This window comes from Arvicanthis niloticus, chromosome 3 (genome assembly GCF_011762505.2).
Source record: "Arvicanthis niloticus isolate mArvNil1 chromosome 3, mArvNil1.pat.X, whole genome shotgun sequence".
Lineage (NCBI taxonomy): Eukaryota > Metazoa > Chordata > Mammalia > Rodentia > Muridae > Arvicanthis > Arvicanthis niloticus.
The window spans coordinates 137,599,849-137,613,169 of NC_047660.1; the positions used below are offsets into that span (position 1 = coordinate 137,599,849).

At 50.0% G+C, this 13,321-nt stretch overlaps 1 protein-coding gene across 4 annotated transcripts in view; it reads left to right on the top strand.

The window, feature by feature from the left end:
* Positions 1-9,427, top strand: part of Catsperd (catsper channel auxiliary subunit delta) — a 35,865-nt gene extending 26,438 nt beyond the window's left edge. For 3 of the 4 annotated variants that reach the window (XM_076932017.1, XM_076932016.1, XM_034496989.2), the window contains exons 16-22: positions 1,938-2,016; positions 3,004-3,056; positions 3,603-3,677; positions 5,811-5,939; positions 7,594-7,777; positions 8,190-8,347; positions 9,001-9,427. In XM_076932017.1, the coding sequence (XP_076788132.1) occupies positions 1,938-2,016; positions 3,004-3,056; positions 3,603-3,677; positions 5,811-5,939; positions 7,594-7,777; positions 8,190-8,347; positions 9,001-9,325 (1,003 nt within the window). In that variant the 3' untranslated portion in view covers positions 9,326-9,427. Of the gene's footprint in view, positions 1-1,937; positions 2,017-3,003; positions 3,057-3,602; positions 3,678-5,810; positions 5,940-7,593; positions 7,949-8,189; positions 8,348-9,000 lie in introns of all 4 variants that reach the window. The other variant, XM_076932015.1, reaches the window with a different exon arrangement.
* Positions 9,428-13,321: the final 3,894 nt, after the last annotated feature.

A 13,321-nucleotide genomic window follows, 5' to 3' on the forward strand; every position in this document is an offset into this window, starting at 1 on the left:
ACTCGCCTAGAATGCATGGAGCTCTGGGTTCTAGGCCCAGCACCTCAGGTCCTGAGTGCAGTAGCATAAGACTGATCTCAGCACTGTGGAAGTGGGAGCAGGAAGATCAGGAGTTCAAGGTCAGCCTTGGGTATCTTACATGGAGTTTGAAGTCAGCCTGGGCAGAAAAGTGTGTGTGTGTGTGTGTGAGAGAGAGAGAGAGAGACTATGTGTGTGTCTGTGTGTTTGAGGGTCTGCGGGTAAGTTTATGCCTCTGTGTGTGTGTGTGTGTGTGTGTGTGTGTGTGTGTGTGTGTGTCTGAATGTATGTGTGTGGAGTGTGTGTATAGTAAGAATATTTAATAAATCCTTACATGTGGTTTCTTTCTGCCTTAGACCATTTATGTTCCTAGATAAAAGGCACACATGCAGCCTTATATTTTAATGCCTTAAGCAGCACAATAGCTGGGCAGCTGCCTCGCCCCCATGCTGTTAGACTCTACCTCCTATTGATAACCCCATTATTACTTACTACACTTCATGTGGGTTGCTCTTAGCTCCGAGTACTCAGTCCTCTGGGCCATGTTCTCTTGGCCCTTAGCCCATGATGGTGCTCTTGTTCTCTCTCTCTCTCTCTCTCTCTCTCTCTCTCTCTCTCTCTCTCTGTCTCTCTCTCCCACACACACACACACACCCTGTACTTTCTTCCAAGCTACTGGGTATAGGCATCTATATTCACCAATCCGAACTTGGGAGCAGGGTTTCAGGGGTTACTTGTAGACTCTTTGGGGCAAAGAGTTTTTTTGGGGGGGGCCCAAATTAGCATTAGAATACAAGCAGCATTAAGCCAACCCAGTACATGTGTGTGTGTGTGTACTTGTGTGTGTCTGTATGAGTATATGTGTCTATTTGTGTATGAGTGTGAATGTCTGTGTGTGAGTTTGTGTTGTGTGTAAGTATTTTGGTGTGTCTGTGTGTGTCTCTCTGTATGATTATGTGTCTATGAGTGTGTGTGTGCTTGAGTATGTATGTCTGTGGGGGGCAGGGGTTGTACCCTAGTCTGTTTTCTGATGTTTTAATAAACAATGTGACCCAAAGAAACTTGGACATGAAAGGGTTTACTTGGCTTACGCATGCCAATTACAGTCCATCGTTGAAGGAAGCTGGATCAGAAACTGAAGCTGGACTGATGTAGAGACCATGGAGGACAACTGCTTATTGGCTCCTCCTGATGGCTTGCCCAGCCTGCTTTTTTCTTCCTTCTCCTCCTTCTCTTCCTCTTCCCCCTCTTTCTCCTCCTCCTTTCTTCTCCTCCTCCTCTCCTTGTTCTTTTTCTCTTTTTGTTTTTTTTCCAAGACAGGGTTTCTCTGTGTAGCCCAGGCTGTCACAGACCTCACTCTGTAGACCAGGCTTACCTCAAACTCAGAGATTTGCCTGCCTCTGCCTCCCAAGTGTTGGGATTAAAAATGTGCACCAGTTGCCGGGCGGTGGTGGTGCACACCTTTAATCCCAGCACTTGGGAGGCAGAGGCAGGCGGATTTCTGAGTTTGAGGCCAGCCTGGTCTACAGAGTGAGTTCCAGGACAGCCAGGGCTACAGAGAGAAACCCTGTCTCGAAAAACCAAAGGGGAAAAAAAAATGTGCACCAGCACTTCCCGGCACTCAGCCTGCTTACTTATACAACCCAGGACCACTCCCCCAGGGCTGGCCCCACCCACTATGTGCAGAGCCTCCCATGTCAATCACTAATCAAGGCCACAGGCCAATCTGATAGGGACAAATTCTCAATTAAGGTTCCCTTTTCATGCCCGTATCAAGTTGACCAGCAAGAGTAGCCATGACAGACATGATGTCAGGCAGACGGATGGAGGGTATAGGATTGAGAGGGTTGACAGACAGTGGTGTGTGCAGACGGATCCTGTGCCAGAATGGGTGAGGGTTTGTCCCTGTCACATTGCAGCATCAAGCTCCCGGCCATCTCCTCCATAACTGTGGACATAGCTGACAAGACACTTTCGTGTGTGGACCTAAAGCCTCTGGTATGTACAGTCTTGTGTTGCCTAACATTGAGTCGTGTGCTGAGTCATGGGGGAGGCCCCATCACACTGCACACTGGACATGGTTTGGAGACACAATCACAGTGACAGTGTCTGGTTGCTGGGGTCACTGCTGCTCACTGCCATCCCCCAGAATCCGCTGCAGAGGCGCTGTTTCTCACCGGTTATCTCTAGAATCATCTGTGGAGATGTAGAGAAGATAATACAGCAGTTCTCAACGTTCCTAGTGCCTTGAACCTTCAGTACAGTCCCAGGTGTTGCGGTGACCCTCAGCTATAAAATTATCTTCATTGCCAGGCACTGGTGGCATATGTCTTTGATCCCAACACCCAGGAGGCAAAGGCAGGTAGATTTCTGAAACTGAGGCTAGTCTGGTCTACAGAGAGAGTTCCAGAACAGCCTAGGCTACACAGAGAAACTCTGTCTTGAAAAACAAAAACAAAACAAAAATATAAACAAAAAACATATTTCTACTTCATAGACTAATTTTATTACTGTTATGAATTGTATTGTAACTAGTTTTGGAGACAGAAGTTTGCCAGGGGGCTGTGACCCACAAGTTGAGTACCTCCATTCTAGATGCTTTCAGAGATTTGAAATAACATTCTGGCAAGCAAAAACTTGTGAATACGTCATTGGCAGCTGTATTATTCACAGTGGACAAAAGGTGGGAAAACTCAGACAAACAGAGTATATGACCTGTATATCAATCGAACATCACTTATCCAGAAGAATGCAGTTTTTACACACAATTACAATGTATATGATTGTGCACTTTTAAGGGGAGGGGACAAAGAGTTCAGTGTTCCCTGGGGACAGTGCTTCAGCTTGGGATGATGAGATATACCCGAGAGCCACTGTGTCAGGACCAGGCATGGGAACTTGTCCCACACAGTGTCCCACCATAGCAGGGCTGACAACGGCTCCTCATGGAGTGAGTGACCACCTTTCTGCCTTGGTTCCTTACAGTCTACACTCATCTCAGTTGGCTGTGACATGACAAAGAAAATTGTCGTGCAAAAGTAAGTGCGACAGCTCTGGTGTTGGGGGAGGCAGGGTAACCTGTATCAAGGTAACCTCAGTCCATCTACTTTTGTATATGCTTAATGGTTTTATAATAAATCAGAACCCTGAGACCCTATATCTGTGGAAACAGCCCATCGTGGGCCAGGAGGGGATTAGCTAGCCATAGTGAGTGAGTGTGTGTGTGTGTGTGTGTGTGTGTGTGTGTGTGTGTGTGACTGTGAGAGTGTGAGTGTGATCCTGTGGGTCTGAAAGTGGAAGTTCTCTCAAAGTGCCAAACACATGGTTGTGAGCCCCTCCCCAGTATAAGCCATCTCTGTAGCCTCAAATTTTTAATTGACAAAGGTGGTTTTGGAATCCTTCCTGGTATCATCACAGATGCCTGCCCTCCAAAGCCAGGGCCAGGTGTCCCAGCTTCCCCCCAGCCTGGCTGGTGACCCCAGTGAAAGATATTTCCCCTCTAGTTCTGCACCCTGCTCCCATCACTGTTACATCCCCGAGTGTCTAGTCCCTTGTCAAGTCTTCTCCACTTCTCTCCACTACAGCAAAATCTCCGCCTGCACCATGGGAATCCTCAACCCTGTGCAGCTGCAGAAAAACTATACTTACAGTGTTGAGTGGTAAGTCACACACCACACGACTCCCAGTCCTCCACACACTGGGAGAGAGACCCCAGGGAACAAGGATGATTGATCTAAACTGTATGGCCTAGGGGAACCATGTAAACACAGGAGCTAGTGGGATGGTTATTGTGCAGGGAGCCCTTCACAAGGCTTCTCCTTTGATGTGGCCCTTTGGCTCAGAGCCAAGCCTATGCCACTGGCCCTAATGTATGTCAGTTCGCTTTTTGTTGCTAATGATCAGATGGTCACAACCAGGAGCATCCTGGGGAAGAGGAGCTCAAGGCGGGAACCTGGAGGCTGGAGCTGATGCAGAGGCCACACAGGCTACTGCTCACTCCCATGACCGGCTGCCCAGTAGTGACGCCATCCATAGTGAACTGGGCCTCACACGTCAGTCATTAGTCCAGGAAATGCACCACAGGCATTTTCTCACCTGAGGTTCCCTCTTCACAGATGACCCTGGCTTGTATCACATTGACAAAAACCCAACTATGACAATTGACACCTCGCCAACTAGAGGGGAGCTATCCTTCACTGGGGTCACCAGCCAGGCTGGGGGGAAGCTGGGATGCCTGGCCCTGGCTTTGGAGAGCAGGCATCTGTGATGTTACACAAGTATATCAGTATTAATCCATAACCTCCCCTTTCTTGTTGGCCTTGATATGTTACTTTAATATTAATATCACATTTAAGAATACAATTCAACTTCTAAACATCCTGGGCTTTAAAATTACAAGCACCAAAAAAAAAAAAAAAAAAAAAAACACCAAAAAAAAAAAAAACCCAGGCTCTTTCCGTCCGCCATCCTGGTGCCTGTGGAGGCCTGCTGAGAACAGGACTTCTAAAAGCAAGTGTGTCTGAAGGCTGTGGTACAGGGCCATTTTACAAGTGAGGTCTCCAGAGCCAAAGAGAACACAATGGCCCTTCTTAAAATTGAAGGCGTTTATACCCAAGATGAAACTGAGTTCTACTTAGGCGAGAGAAAAAAACAACACAGCGACTCCTGGAGGCAAACCAAACAAAACCAGAGTGATCAGGGAAAAAGCAACTCGGGCACACAGAAACAGTGCTATGGTTCGTGCCAAATTCCGAAGCAACCTTCCTGCAAAGGCCGTTAGACACAGAATCCATGTGGTGCTGTACCCATCCTGGATTCAAACGAATGGAGACTAAATAAATAAAAGTAGATCCGTGATCCTCAGGGCTTCAGAGGGCCTTCACAGGCTCTCCTTCACCAGCTCCGCCCTGCCCAGCACAAACAGCATGTGTTCTAGGCCCAGATCCCCTCACCTGCTGCTGTCCTCAGAGATTGCCCCTAATGTGGGCATCTTCCGTGAAAAGAAACTGCATTTGACCAGCAGCCTCGCACAGGCTCCCACGAGGCCAGGCCTCACCCTCTCTGCGTGACCCTTCCATTAGGAGCCATCAACAGCCACTGAGGCTGAACCTTCTTCACCAGTGGCCTCTTGTGGCCTCTCAGTGCCAAGCCTCAGCTGCTCTTCATGATCCCTTCAATGCTGTACCACCTGGGTGACTCTTACATGTTACCAAGTATAGCTGCAGCATGAGGTACAGCTCGGCCACCTGGAACACAGCTTCTGTGTGCTCACTCTCGGGAAACACAGCTTCTGTGTGCCGACTGTCAGGAAACACCTCCCAGATTTTGCCTCAGTGATGTGAAAGCCCAGTGGCTTACTCAGCCTGCTTCTTACAGAACCCAGGACCACCAGCCCAGGGATGGCTCCACCCACAATGGGCGGGACCTTCCCCCATTAGTCTTACCACACAGGAGTCTGGGAGAAGGAAGGTGGGACAGGTTCAGTTTTAGTCTTTGTGTGAATGTCGATTGATTGACCATGGCCCACTCACACACAGAAGACTCTTGAGCTTCGCTTAAAATGTACTGATTAAAAAGTCACACACACACACACACACACACACACACACACACACACACACACACGGTATAGAGACACACGAAAAGTGTTTTCTTAATGTCATTCCTGGCTGGGGAGGGTTCAGTGGCTGTCAGGACCTGAGTTCAACTTCTGGATCCTGTGATTTAAAAAACAAACAAATGTGAGTTGCTGGGGTCGGCTCCTGGTCAGTGTGCTCCTGGTCTCTTCAAAGGGAAGCGTACAACCCAGTCAGCTACGACGGTGAAGCCAAGGATGACCTGATAGTATTTTACCAGTACAAGGACCTAGGCTGTCCCCGCCTAGTCTACTACGACAAACCGTGGATACCTGTGGTGGAATTGTAAGGCCCCAACCATTCCCTCCCCCCTAGGACAGTTTCTCCTTTCCTGTCCCTGTCTCTCCCCACTGGCCTTTCATACCAACTCTGGCTGTCCTGAGCCAGCCCCATAGCTGGCTGTCTACTGAGCCAAAAGCTAAGGAGGTACACACCCAGATTGTAGTGTGAGACACACTTCCATTCCCATGATGCTTCGGCTTGACTTGCAGATCTACACAGTGGCCCTCTGACCCACTATGTAGCTCAGTCTGGCCTTGAACTCTCCATACTACTGCCCCCCAGCCCTCCAAGTACTGGGATGCCTTATGCCATTAGACCAGAGTTACAGCTTTTCTTCCGACCCCTTCTGTGCAGCCTGTGGTTTCCCTTCATCCTCTTCTCTCCCATCTCTTTCCCCACCTGGGGCAATGTTTGTGTCTCCATGATTGGTTGTGGGGTTTTGAAGGATAAATAGGAGTTTGTTGGGCAGATATGATAATAAAGCCATAGCCACATAGAGACTCAAAGACACTCGGGTAGGTGCAGTTGTACATACTTGAGATCCTAGAACTTAGGAATTTGAGGCAAAATTGCAGGTTGGAGGCAAGGCTAGGCTACACAGCAAGATCCTTTTTAAAAGAAAGCCTTGCTAAGAAGTGTGGAGGCTAAACATATGCAGACTTTTTCCTAAATATATAGGAATTTGGGCAGTGTGTGACTGCATGGTAAAGCTTTCTGAGGTAGAACTTCTGTAGTTGCTGGAAGCTGCCAGAATAGTTCTGTTCACCTCTGATTATCTGAAAGCTTCAATGATCGTGTTGCTAAGGGCTCTTTAGAACACAATTCTGTCATGTGACAGTTTTAAGGCAGTATCTTATTTAGCCTAGGCTGGTCACAAACTCTCTCTACAGCCAAGGTTAACTTTGAGCTCCTGCACAGACACCCCCAGGCGTGCTGTGACCACAGGCATGGACCATCAGACACAGCTTTCCATAACCTTGAAGTCCTGTCTAGGTAGCTAATGACCCCATGAGTGTCCTCTAGTCAAGATGACCCCATCAGTGTCCTCCTGTAGGGATGACCCCATGAGTGTCCTCTAGTCAAGATGACCCCATCAATGTCCTCCTGTAGGGATGACCCATCAGTGTCCTCCTGTAGGGATGATCCCATAGTGTCCTCCTGTAGGGATGACCCCATCAGTGTCCTCCTGTAGGGATGACCCCATAGTGTCCTCCTGTAGGGATGACCCCATAGTGTCCTCCTGTAGGGATGACCCCATCAGTGTCCTCCTGTAGGGATGACCCCATCAGTGTCCTCCTGTAGGGATGACCCCATAGTGTCCTCCTGTAGGGATGACCCCATAGTGTCCTCCTGTAGGGATGACCCCATCAGTGTCCTCCTGTAGGGATGACCCCATAGTGTCCTCCTGTAGGGATGACCCCATAGTGTCCTCCTGTAGGGATGACCCCATCAGTGTCCTCCTGTAGGGATGACCCCATAGTGTCCTCCTGTAGGCATGACCCCATAGTGTCCTCCTGTAGGGATGACCCCATAGTGTCCTCCTGTAGGGATGACCCCATAGTGTCCTCCTGTAGGGATGACCCCATAGTGCCCTACTGTAGGGATGACCCTGGCAGTGTACTGTGGCCAAGCCCGGCAGCCTCACTTTGTGTCTCAGGTGGAAGAATGGGATTCTAGAAGAAATCATGAAGGCAGAGTATGTCATCTCGGAGGTGAATGGACTAATTACCTATTCGTATTCCTTGACGGCTGCCACTGCAAACTGCCGGTCACAGCCTCAGAACTGGAGCACATTTGAATCGGACATAGAGATCGAACAACCGATCCTCTGGAACAGAGAGGTAGGCTGGTGCTCACTCTCACCCGGAATACATGAAGCCCCAGCACCTTTGAAGCTGTGTGTTGGTTTCTACCAGTCATCCCATCATATCCCTGTGGTGTTGGAGACTGGAGGACCCACTACAGAGCAAGTTCGAGGCCAGCCTAGGCTTCACAAAAGTTTCTCAGATAAGGTAACTACCACCCAAAAGACTGTTTTTCTGAATAAGGTCATACTCCAAGGTCACACAACTCATGCCTATGTGGTTGGCAAAGCCAGGAGTCCTAAGAAGGACGAGGAAGGAGGCTGGAGGTGGGGTGAAGCCCAAGGCCCTACATCATGGGTTAGCTTAGAGGGAAGAGAGCATATGCTGTGTGAAGGACAGAGACCAAAGCCAAGCTAATCGGGAATAGAATCTCTGTCCTTGTCCCCAGAACTATGTCAGCTGCCATGAGGACAACCAGGACAACCCCCTGCTATGGCCAAATGTTGAGTATCAGGTCTTAGGTGGCCAGACAGACAACAGGGTTATTTTTGGCCAAAGAAATGGAATCTACACCTTCCATCTGTCTGTGGTGGACCCATACTACAGGTGAGTGGAGAGCACGATGTCCCTGGGGGCCTTGAGGAGAGATGCTGCACAGGTCCTTGTGTGGTAGTGCACCCCACGCATCCCAGTGATGTGGAGCTGGGCAGACACAGGAGGACCTAGAGTTCAAGGCCATCCTTGGCTACATAACTAGTTTGAGGCCAGCCTGGGCTACATGAGACCTGTGTCAAAAGTCACACAAGAGGCAGCTTGTGGGCTGTAGCCACCTCCCATTGGAGATTTTGCCTGCTGTTCCTATTCCTGCTTTTTGACATTTGGGGCTTCTTGCCGTCATTAAAGATTCCCTCCCCTCGCTGAAGCTATGTGTCCTCTGTGGGACTGACACAGCAGCTTCAGTGCGGGGGGGGGGGGGGGGGGCTTTGCCCTTCCCCCACCCTTTCCTCCTCTTGGGAAAGCTGAAGGCCTATTAACTGCATTTTTCTTTCTAACTCTGATGAAATTGTCCTTAGTATTCCCCAGCCAAAAACTCCCAAACCAAACCAAACCAAAGCAAGCAAGCAAGCAAGCAAGCAAGCAAGCCTTAACACCCCTACACAAAGAACGTTGGCTGTGTGTGATCAAAGGAGGAGAGTTACCATCCAGGACCCAGATTAACAACCAACAACCTGACAGGCTGTACCCACTGTCTTCTGCAGTTATTGCAACCTGCACACCATATTCAGCGTGTACGTCTATGGGGCCTTGCCGGTGGCGAAATTCCAGCCATTGGCCTGCATCCTCCTGATCGTCGGCACAACGCTGCTGACCGTGTGGCTGGCCTACGCCATCCCCAAGCAGCTGAGAACGAAGAGAGGCCAGCAGCTTTCAGGGTTCTGCTCCCTGGTGTTCCAGAACTGCCTGGGAATCTGCACCTGTGCCTGGCTTCGGGGCAAGTTGAGACGGTGGCTGCGCTCCAGAAGGGTGAAGAACCAGCCAGATAAAGTCTGGAATACAGGCAGGAAGCCAGACTTCCATGAGTAGCCAAAGACACAGGGGCCACCCTAAAGGGAGCCCCAGTGAGGGGCCTTTCACCTCCATGTGTGTCCCTGTTGGCTTTTGTCCCAGTAAATTGTTAACAATGGAGGGATCAGGTTGCCAAGTGCTGAGCAGAGCAGCAGAGCGCTACTCCTGAGACTTGCCCCAGCTCCTCACTGGGGGCCTGGTCCTGAGCTACACCTGGATCCCCTCACTGGGGGATTCTGAGCTGGGGACCGCCCCTGAGCACGCCCCTAGCTACACCCCGACCACGCCCCTAGCTACGTCCCGACCACGCCCCTAGCTACGTCCCGACCACGCCCCTGGCTAAGTCCTCCTTGTCCTGGCTCCCTTTTTTGTTTCTCTTGCTTTCCTTCTGCTGTGAGGCTGTGGGGGAGGAGCTCAGAAGGAGGGCAGTGTGGGCAGACTCATAACTTCTCTGAGCCAGCGTCCTCATGGTCAGAAGCATGAGTAAGGGGAAGTGAGTGTTGGCTTGGGTGACTCATTCCAACTGTCCTCATTGCTGAAGGAAAGGACAGGTCAATAGTAAATGGCTTACCCAGCAGGAAGTGCTGATATCACAGCTGGGGACTTCCCAGTGTCATTCCCCTTCATCATAAGGTGATGAAGTCCCCTAAATGAAGAATCCAAGAGAAGACTCTTGGACAACACTGTGTGACAAGAGGAAGAGAGGCTAGGGGTTCATGGGGTGTCCTGAAGGCAGCAAGCCACGTGATCTCGCTGGCATGTATGTATGTATGTATGTATGTGGGTTTTTGTTGTTATTTTCTCCTGAGACAAGTTTTCTTTGTATAGCACTGGCTGTCCTAGAGCTCATTCTGTAGACTGGCCTTGAACTTACAGAGATTCCCCCAGTCTCTGCCTCCTAAGTGCTGGGATCAAAGACGTGTATCTTTAACATCTTTTTGGGTTTATGGGATTATAGGGTGTTTCTGCAGGTGCCTGGGCTGAGATCAGGAAAGAAACAGCCCGGGACCACAAGGCTCACACATGGGGCTTAAGAGGGGTCTCAGTCATGGCTCCATCACGTGAGGATACAAGTAAAGGTCTGAAATCGCTGAAGGAAGACCCCAGACTCAGATAGTATGCAAAGACAAAGAGCGTTTATTCTGCAGAAACAACCGGCAGCAACCCTTCTTCAGAATGGTGACCTCAGACAAAGGTGTGCAGGCCTTCTTACAGGGAACTAGGGGAATCCTCTAGAAGAATTAGGTAACCTCTAAGGTGATTGGTAGGGGCCAAAGCAGTGACATTAGTATAACTTGACTGGCTACTATGTAAGTTCTATTTTTAGAGAGTGTGTTAAGTAATCTAAAATTTCATTGGTGGGTGCTGGGAAGGTCACAGGGGCCGGCTTCTGATTGGCTTATGCCAGGTAGTCAGTGGTCCTCATTCATAACCACAGGATGAGACAGGGCTGCCCAGCACAGAGGGCCCAAGGTTAGATATTTCCCTATTCTTGTGTCTATCTCTAGGCTCTTTTTTGGTAAGGGGTTATCTGACCTTGTTCCTGGAATTTATGGTCTGTTCCTGGAGCTGGTGACTTATGGCCTAGTTCCTGGGACTGGTGACTTTCTATTTGAAATCAGGCCAGGTCCTAAAATGGAGACAAATAGGGTTTATGTCATCCTTTCAAGGAGATACCATGACCATGGCAACTGTTAACTGTGAGCTGGCTTACCGTTTCAGAGGGTTAGTCCATGATCATTATGGCTGGCACAGACAGGCAGGCACTGGAGCAGTAGCTGGAGAGTTACACTGGGTCTGCTGTGGGCTTTCTCATCTGATGAGGCCACACCCCCTAATACTTCCCAAGCAGGCCATTAACTGTGGACTGAGCGTTGACATTCAAGCCTGAGGGGCATGCTCACTCTGACACCACAGGAGGAGTCTTTCTATTGTGAACTGGGCTTCCTTCCAATAAGAACCCGAGAAACTGCAGGTTTCAGGCTGGGGAGGAGAAAGGCTGCACACACTTGGGCTCTGCTCAGTGCTAAGTCAACATTTGTGACAGATCTCTCTCTAAACCCACAGTTTTCTTTGAGCCCAGCCTGGGCCCAGTAAGTAGCGTGTCTAGCATGCACCAAGCCCCAGGTTTGATAGCCCAGCCACCCAGGCTGATGCATGTCATCCTAGCAGGAGGGTCAGTTCAGAGTCTTCCTCAGCCTGGGCCACATGAGCCCCTGTCTCAAGCAATAATAATTACTATTCTGTCTATGCTGAAGTTCATTGTAGCAAGTATCAACTGAGTTGAAATTCTCGAGGCTTTAGTCAGATTCCTGGAGCATGGGACTTGACAATGTAAAGAAACACAGCTCTCGCCTCACAGGGGAGAAGAGAGTTTATTCTGAAGCTAAATATGACCCAGACTCCAAGAACACAGTTCCCCAAATACCACGTTCTAACTAACGGGACAGCGTGTGGAGAAATACTAATAGAAAGAGGACATGGGAAGCCACTGTCAAGCACTTCAGAAGGACATAGGCGTGAACTCGAGGCTGCCAGAATCACAAGGCTGAAACCTCTGCTGTGGGCCTCAGACACTGTCTGATGTCTTCCTTAGCCTTTGAACAGGTAGAAGCCAGTGTCTGTTTCTGCAATTCAAAAAGACTCACCCAGCTGACACAAGGACACGGAAGTGACTGATGAATGGCTGTTGTCTTAGTCAGTGTGTTCTGTGATGTGAAGAGACACCATGACCACAGGACAGCATTTAATTACGGTTTCAGGGGTTTGGTCCATTGTGATTACAGCGGGAATGCAGGGAATACAGGGTGGCGTGCAGGCAGAGCAGGAGCTGTAAGTTCTACATCCTGATCCACAGGCAGCAGGGAGAGACTGCCACACTGGTCAGACTTGAGCTGATAAACATCAAAGCTCACCCCCAGTGATGTACTTCTTCAAAAGAGGCCACACCTAATAGTGTCACTTCCTATGGACCAGCTATTCACACGAGTCTATGGAGTGGTGTGGGGTGTGGGGAGAGGGGGTAATTCCTATTCAAACCACCACAGCTGTTAAAGGGCTAAACATAGTTCATGATAATTTGGCTCTGGACCTGCAACATTCCAACCCTCTACTGTCCAGTGGTCTAACCATCAGTCTTATAGATTCTTCCCACAGGGGTGGATTTTCCTCCTTCCCGTGAATCTCAGTTCACAGCCTCCATTTCCTTACTATGGCTGAGATCCCCTTCAGCCAGAGTAGGGAACAGAGTGGCTAGTTCAATGCATATATGATGGCGCGACTGTATCGGGTGGAGGGTATGTTTGCCCTGCTTCGCTGGCCCTACCCTACCATTCATTTCTCCTTGGATTCCCAGTCCCAAGACTGAACTGACCCCTGCCGCTGCCGCCTTCGCCTCCTCCTCCCTTGAACAGTGCACCCCTGTCCTGCGGGACTCTTGGGTCCGGGAAGCTCTCCGCAGAATGAGGGAGCCCTTTAAACACCACACAGCCCTAGTGCCCTGGTGCCCTGGTACTAGGAGATGTTGCAATCTTGAGGACATGAGTTCGGCTCCCCAGAACCCACAGAGAAGCCGGGTGCAGGGTCTGTGACCCCGGAACTGCAGGAGGGGCTGTGTGATATCCCAAGTCTGCTGTTCATTCCCCACAACAGCTGAACAGAGGCACTGCTGGGCCAGGGCGCACTGGGACGCACGGCAGCGCTGAGACTGCAGGACAAGGCACAGGGGTACCCTTGGGTAAAATGAGGAAGACACCTGATGCCGACCTTCGGCTCCCTCATTGACTGGCACACACACATGGGTGGGCATTCACGCATGTGTACAAGTTGGCTCTGACATCGCAGTCCTCTGCTGCCCCCCAGTGGTCGCTGTGTGCAAAACCTCTTCTTTCCCGGACTCATCCAAGTTTGGATTTGGGGGTCTAGAGACCCCACAGATTTTGTGTGCCGCATATCTAGTACAGGAGAAGGTGAGGTAAAAGGATCTCCCACAAGTTTGTGCTAGCCTGGGCTACA